Raw genomic sequence first — 7,370 nt, 5'->3', positions numbered from 1 at the left:
CCACACAGTGACCTCTACTACCACCTGCTGGATATTCTCAGTACTGCACCAGTCATACACCACACAGTGACCTCTACTACCACCTGCTGGATGTTCTCAGTACTGCACCAGTAATACACCACACAGTGACCTCTACCACCTGCTGGATATTGTAAGTCAGGACCATGTTGTCTCCTGGGCCTTGGTGTTGGACATAAGCACTCCTATATAAAAGCCCCCAAAAGTGTATAAGTGTATTTGCAGTGTGAGCTGGTGCACAGAATGACAGAATGATTCTCATGAAAATACAAATGATGCAACAGGAGAGGTTTGATGCATGTGAAATTTAATGCAAGTGTAAAAAGGTACAAAGCGACGAATCATAAGATCTGAACCCGGGGATGCAGTGTGGGGGGGGGGGTGTTACTGGAGCAGTGCCGTCCATCCTCCTCATGTAGACCCTTGTGTGTGAGGCGTCCGAGATATGATGCGTGGAGGAGCGCTATACTAAGAATCACAGGGTGGCAGCCGCCGGCTCCTGTGATTCTTTGACATGGTTGCAACCCGTTAAAGGCCCCTGCTGTGAGGATGAGCTGCATGATCAGAGCCACAGGCAGGATGCTGGGGGTAGTAGTGTAGTAATGGTGGGATGGGCAGGACTTGTGGAGGGAGGCTACGGAGCTGCCAAGCTCTAGGTCCAGATGTCAGAGCTGCAGTCTCCTCCTGGATAGCGACACTCGTGAGCCAGGGCCGGACCGTCTGGCTCCTTCCCAAAATCCACCATGAACTTGGGGTTCAGCTTCAGACCACCCTTAACTGTATCCACGTCAATCTGCAGCATGACGGAGCCGTCCCTGTGGAGGAGACACTGAGAAATTACCGACAGCAACTCCTCTATCTAGAGCAGTGATTGATAATGGTTTTGAGCTTGGCGTCTCAAAATGTGTACAAATATATATATTAGCGCTCAGGTTATCCATAATTTTGTGATATTTGTAGCTCTAATAACAAATAGGTATCTGATAATCATTATCTCCTCATCCCTCCTCCCCCCCCAGAAGTCATAAGGTCCCCACACTTGTCCCCTGTAGTAATGTGCCCATCCTTGTCCCCACCCTATAGTAATGTTCTCATCCCTGTCCCCTGTAGTAATGTGCCTATCCTTGTCCCCTGTAGTAATGTGCCTATCCTTGTCCCCTGTAGTAATGTGCCTATCCTTGTCCCCTGTAGTAATGTGCCTATCCTTGTCTCCTGTAGTAATATGCACGTCCTTGTCCCCATCCTGTAGTAATGTTGCCCATTTATGCCACATTATACAGTTTACACAAAAAAAAAAAAAAAATATTATATAAAAGAATCACCTGTCCTCCGTTCCCTTGGTGTCCTGTTTCCTGCTTCTTGTGGACCGCAGACCCCCTGACGATCGTGGCCCTATGCTGGGGACCGAAGCCATCTGCGCTTTACTTCAGAGGATATCCGCCACCGCACACAGAAGCCAGTAGGTAACGTCATACAACGTCCCCTGCTGGCCTCTGATTTCGGCCGCAGTTAGTCTTATAGATTGGGATGCAGCCGCCTGCCCCTGCCACGCGTGTCAGCAAAAATGGCTCGGCGTGTCACCACTGACGTGTGTCATAGGTTAGCCATCACTGATCTAGAGGGAAGCTGTAGAACTCCATCCCAGCATCTGCACAGCTAATGTAAAGACGCACGGACACGGAGGTGGGGAGAGGTCTTTATAATGTACTAACCACAGCCTGGGTCCCCCATAGACCCCCGGGGATCACACAAGCCTCTTACCGGATCATGTCAGGGTAGAACTGCTTGTCCCAAGCGCTGTACAGAGAGGTCGTCACATAGAGCCTTTTCCCATCCAAGCTGAGCTGGATCATCTGCGGACCCCCGGGGACTCTCCGCCCCTATAAGACACAGGACAGGAGACTACAGAAGGTGACAAGGAGATATGAGGACCCCCAGGGTGTCATGGAGCTGGGGGGGGGGGTCTGCAGATCCCGCACCTTTACAATCAGGGGATCAGGCTGACACTTCAGCTCCTGGTCTTCCAGCACAGTCACCGGACCCCCGCACAGGATGCTGCCCGCCAGAAAGATCTGCAGAGGAGATATCACAGGTTAGAGAGATGCTGCAGCTCCAAGCCATCACCACATGAAGTGAGGGGGGGGGGGGGGGGGGGGGAGAGGGGGTGCTACAGGCAATGCTTCATGGGAAAAATATGCAAATCATCTCTGCTATGAAGTACAACGTCTGACCCCTAAAAAGCTACATGCTTGGGTGCCGCATTCACCTTGATACCAATGATGCCCTCACCTGCCCCACCAGCTTCGGGTGCTGGGTGTCACAGATGTCATACTGCCGGATGTCCCCGTGCAGCCAGTTACTGAAGTACAGGAAACGGTCGTCCAACGAGAGCAGGATATCAGTGATCAGACCTGCGGTGTTAGCGGACAGGGGCGGGGGAGCGGGACAGTCATGTGATTATTGGGGAAGGATGCCCCACAAACTGCCCCCTCATGTACCACCACACACACAGCACCCCCCCACAAACAGCCCCCCCACCACGTACCCACTCAGCCACACTCACAGCCCCTCACCTGGCATCTCGGGTAAGGCCCATCCCTGCACCTTCTTGGGTGGCACCTGGATCACTTTCTCTGCTGCCCATTTGTGGTCCTGAGAAGTGAAGATGTTGGTGATAAGTAGACACCTGAGGAAACAGTGTGGCCCATAACCCTAGAGCTTCCTCCTCACCTTTCCCTTAAAGAACCGGAACACAGAGCTGCTGAGGGCACAGCCCACAAACCCCTCCTTTGCGTCCGGGTTGTGTAGGAAGCGGATTTCCAAGGGGATCATCCCGTCATTTCCCAGGTCTATAGTCTGTTTGAGAGTGTGGTCGCTCCAGTCCCACACGTTTACGTTATGGCCATAGAGTCCTGGAAAACAGAATCTGCATAAGGTCTGGACCACACTGTGCACCAGTCACTGCTCCACCCTAAATACATCCTCTGCCATGTGCATCCCCTTTCCACCTCTGTGGCCCCTCCACCCAGAATGCACACATACATCCTCTGCCTTGTACACCAATCCACCCTGCGCTGCCCCCAGACATGAATATGGCAACAAGCACTAGGTTACCCGCCTCCACCCCACCTGCTGTTACATCTTCTATCCTGAATCCATCCCGGAGAACCTTCGGGGCCGCCCACTCGGTGCTCATCATGACGTTGTGCCGCGGCTGGTACCAAAAGTCATAGCCGTAGGGCGCCGCTTCTCCTTCTACCTCCCAGTTCCCCTTAACTTGAAACGTCTCCCCGTCCAGCAGGACGAATCCTCCTGAGATGTGGAATGGAAAGTTACAGCAGTTGTGACAAACCCGCCAGAATTATAGGGGGCGCCCCTTGTACCCTGGTAGCACACAATAGGGGGCACTCTCACCTTTGCCGTTCCCTTCAGGGTCTCCAAGGGAGCTGATCATGATTTCCCCACAGCCCAAGCAGTGTGAGGTGTGCAGGTTCGCCAGGCCGCACTTGGTCTTCACGTCCTCAGCTTCCACCACCTGCAAAGCGGAGCATCAAACAGCGGTCAGCACCCAGGAGGAATGTGGAGATGGCCTCCCAAAGTAATACCCACCTTGTGGATGCGAGGGGCCCGCTGGTCAGTGCCCACATCCACCACATACACCCGGGAAGAGATGAGACACGGTAGGATCAGCTTGTCCCTCACTTTTGTGTGGTCCCCAAAGCAGCTGCTGCAGGTGTTCCAGCCGGAGTGGTGCAGCTCATCGTTCACATGGGGCATCGACAGTCGGTGAATGACCTGGAAAATGGGGATCATGTCACCAACGAGGGGGCGACCACCAACCTCCCCGGAGCATCTGCAGTCACTCACAGCGAACACTCACCTATAGATCTACCGACACAACCACCTGCTCCAGGCCATTCCCAGGGAACATCACCCTCACCAGCTCCAGAGCCATTCCCAGGGAACATCACCCTCACCAGCTCCAGAGCCATTCCCAGGGAACATCACCTCCCCTCGCTTCAGAGCCATTTCCAGAGAACATTACCTCAGCCCGCTCCAGAGACATCCCCAGAGAACATCACCTGCACCCGTTCCAGAGCCTTCCCCATGGACATCACCTCCACCCGCTCCAGAGCCATCCCTAGAGAACATCACCTCTGCCTGCTCTAGTGTCATCTCTAGAGAACATCTCTGCCACCTGCTCCAGAGCCATCGGGGGGGGGGGGGGGGGGGGGGGGAATCACCGCCCCCTGCTCCAGGGCTACCTCTAAGTTACATCCATGGTGACTATTTAGCGGCTGGCATTGGATCTTGGGCATCTGCTAACATTACCTTGGAGTACTGTGCAGATTCCGGCTTCACGTCCACAGTGGCCAAGTAGTCCGGCTTGTTAATCCCGGTGGAGCGATAAATACAAGGCACGTAGATTAACTCCTCACGGGGACCTGGAGATGAGGGTAATGGAATAAACAATATTAAGGGGGACCCTGGAGGCAGACAGCCCTTGATGGGATACCCCATCAATCATGTATGTGACTTTGATTACTAGAGCACCACAGATCGGGGGCCACCCAAGGTCTGTACCACGGTCATCATCAAAGCTCTGGGACCAAAGTCCATGACAGAGCACACAGCAGTGTAGTCAATGTGCACCCCCAGCCAGACAGAAAGTCCTCAGCCTCCGTGTGTGTGTGGTTTCAAATGTACACGAGTGCCAAGCCTGGGCTTGGAATTCTCAGGAAATCCGGGTATTGATCCGGGTCCGGCTCTCGTGTAATACAAAGAATTAAAGTTAAAATAAAGAAAAATAAATAAATAAAGCGAGCGCACTATACTTACCGAGTCACCAACACGGCTGTAACTACTCCCGACACAGCTCATTCACTTCTGGGGCCGCGCATTAGCCTTCATGCATATGCACTGCTTTCCCCGCCCATCAGTGTCTGTGATTGGTTGCAGTCAGATGCACCTCCATGCTGAGTGACAGTGTCTGAAGCTTCCAATCATAGGCGCTGTCTGCAGGTCTATCGTACACTAAAAATAAAAACTGAAGAAGGGTCCTCCCATATTATGATACCCAGCTCAGATAAAGCATACGGCTACAGCCCCCAGCCATGTGCTTTCTAGGCTATGTATAAAAATAAGAGGAACCGCATGTGGCTTCTCTCTTTTTAATTATTTAATTTTTTTTTTTTTTTTTTTAAAAAGTAACACAAACAACGTGCGGTCCCCCCCAAATTTTGATACCCAGCCAAGATGAAGCCTGACAGCTGTGGGCTGGTATTCTCAGGCTGGGGAGACGCATGCTTATTGGGACACCGAGCCTAAAAATAGAAGTCTTCAGCTGTCCGGGTTTGTTACATCCATTAGATGTGACAATCCCAGAACTTTACCCGGCTCCTCCAGATTGCCCTGGTGCGGTGGCAATTGGGGTAATAAGGGCTTTATCACAGCTCACATCTGCCACTAAGCCCTAGACTAGTAATGGGAGTAGTCTATAAGGCCCCCCCAAATTACTAATCTGTAAGTGAAAGTAAATAAACACAAGCACTGACAAATCCTTTATTTGGAATAGTAAACAAAAAAACCCCACAAAACTCTTTCATCACTTTTTAACCCCCAAAACACCCCCGACGAGTCAGCTCTGCTGCATCTGAAATTACAAAGCGCAATCATGGAACATTTCCGCATGCTGTAACTGAAGGCAGAGAATGAGCCACGATCAGCAGTGGCATCACTCAGGTTAGTTGCGCTCACAGCTGGAGGTTCCCACAGTCTTCTACCTGTGACCACAGGTAACCTGACCTCAGTGTACTTTAAACTCAGTGGCCCCACCAAAGGTCTGGTTAGCTGTGGTCACAATTGGAGAACTGACCACAACTTACCTAAAAGAAGTCACCGCTGATCGCGGGTCACTCTCTACCTACAGTTACAACATGCGGACATGTTCCATAATCATGTGTTGTAATTTCAGATGTAGCAAAGCTGAATCATTGTGGGACCTTGTGTGGATTACGTTGGACCTGCAGGGGTGTTTTGGGGGTTAATAAAGTGGTGAAAGACAGTGGGTTTCTTTTATTCCAAATAAAGGATTTTTTCAGTGTTTGTGTTTATTTACTTTCCCTTACAGATTAGTAAAGGGGAGGGGGTCTCAGACCCTCCCAAACACTAATCTAGGGCTTAGTGGTCGCTGTGAGCTGCGGTTAACCCCTTATTACCCTGATTGCCACCGCAACAGTGCAATCAGGAAGAGCCGGGTCAAGTGCTGGGATTGTCACATCGGACAGACAATCCTGGGCAGATGAAGGTAGCCATTTTTTTTTTTTTTTTTTTTGGGGGTGGGGGGGGGGGGGGGAAGGGTGCTTTACACGCTGCGACATCGCTAACGATATATCGTCGGGGTCACTGTGTTTGTGACGCACATGCGGAGTCGTTAGAGACATCGCAGCATGTGACAGCTAGGAGTGACGATCAACGATTGCAAAAACGTCAAAAAACGTTGATCATTGACACGTCGCTCCTTTTCAAAGTATCGTTGGTGGTGCATGCCGCTGGTTGTTCGTCGTTCCTGCGGCATCACACATCTCCTTACCTGCGTCCACCGGCAATGAGGAAGGAGGTGGGCTGGATGTTCCGGCCGCTCATCTTGACCCCTCCGCTTCTATTGGACGGCTGCCGTGTGACGTCGCTGTGACGCTGCACGAACCACCCCTTTAGAAAGGAGGCGGGTCGCCGGCCTCAGCGACGTTGCAGGGAAGGTAAGCCCGTGTGACGGATGTAAGCGAGGTTGTGCGCCAAGGGCAGCGATATGCCCGTGTCGCACAACCAACGGGGGGCGGGTACGCTCGCTAGCGATAGCACAACGTGTAAAGTGCCCTTAAGTATGAAGAGACAAGTCCGTCCATCACTACTGTAATAATAATGCCTCATATAATCATACATCTGATTTCTGAGAAGTATCAGGACAGGTGAGCTTGATGCCTCTTACCTTTCATGGCGTCCAGAGGCGTCTTGTATCCGGGGCCGCATGATCCACAATGTGCTATTAAGAAAAAAAAACAGGTCAGGAATGGCGGCCATCAGCGGGTCAATCTCTCTCTAAGGAGTGGACGGCATGTATGAGCTCCGCTGACCTGTTCTTACTGTGCCGCCATGTAGAGACTTGCCTGCTACCCTGCAGATACAGCTGGTGGTCACAGGCCGGCTGTATATACAGTGACCTGGACTGTGGACTCTCCATGAAGGGATCTAGTGATCGTGGCGCCACCATTAAGCCGCCCCATAAATAGTGCACTGGTTCTGTCAATGGCTGCTGGTAGTGAGGCGGTTAATAACGTCCGGTACAGTGGATA

General features: G+C 51.9%; 1 protein-coding gene across 1 annotated transcript; it reads right to left on the bottom strand.

Annotated features, from left to right (window-relative positions):
• Nucleotides 1–308: 308 nt before the first annotated feature.
• Nucleotides 309–7,061, bottom strand: SELENBP1 (selenium binding protein 1). The gene is made up of 11 exons (XM_075330695.1): nucleotides 7,007–7,061; nucleotides 4,351–4,463; nucleotides 3,628–3,813; nucleotides 3,433–3,553; nucleotides 3,148–3,330; nucleotides 2,749–2,930; nucleotides 2,592–2,670; nucleotides 2,308–2,429; nucleotides 1,998–2,090; nucleotides 1,780–1,898; nucleotides 309–833 (listed from the first exon to the last, which is right to left on the bottom strand). The coding sequence occupies exons 1-11, from the start codon at nucleotides 7,011–7,013 to the stop codon at nucleotides 671–673; spliced, it is 1,368 nt and encodes a 455-aa protein (XP_075186810.1). The 5' UTR covers nucleotides 7,014–7,061; the 3' UTR covers nucleotides 309–670.
• Between the last annotated feature and the right edge of the window lie 309 nt (nucleotides 7,062–7,370).

This window comes from Anomaloglossus baeobatrachus, chromosome 12 (genome assembly GCF_048569485.1).
Source record: "Anomaloglossus baeobatrachus isolate aAnoBae1 chromosome 12, aAnoBae1.hap1, whole genome shotgun sequence".
NCBI lineage: Eukaryota > Metazoa > Chordata > Amphibia > Anura > Aromobatidae > Anomaloglossus > Anomaloglossus baeobatrachus.
The sequence above is the reverse complement of the archived record's forward strand: the minus strand, read 5'-3'. Positions and strand labels throughout refer to the sequence as shown.

What these genes read in the sequence shown, in the direction of transcription:
- SELENBP1 (XM_075330695.1), bottom strand. An exon ending in CCCTGAAGGGAACGGCAAAG is followed by an intron (nt 3,331 to 3,432) that starts GTGAGAGTGCCC and finishes TCCACATCTCAG; the next exon opens with GAGGATTCGTCCTGCTGGAC. An exon ending in TCCGGTTCTTTAAGGGAAAG is followed by an intron (nt 2,671 to 2,748) that starts GTGAGGAGGAAG and finishes TTCACTTCTCAG; the next exon opens with GACCACAAATGGGCAGCAGA.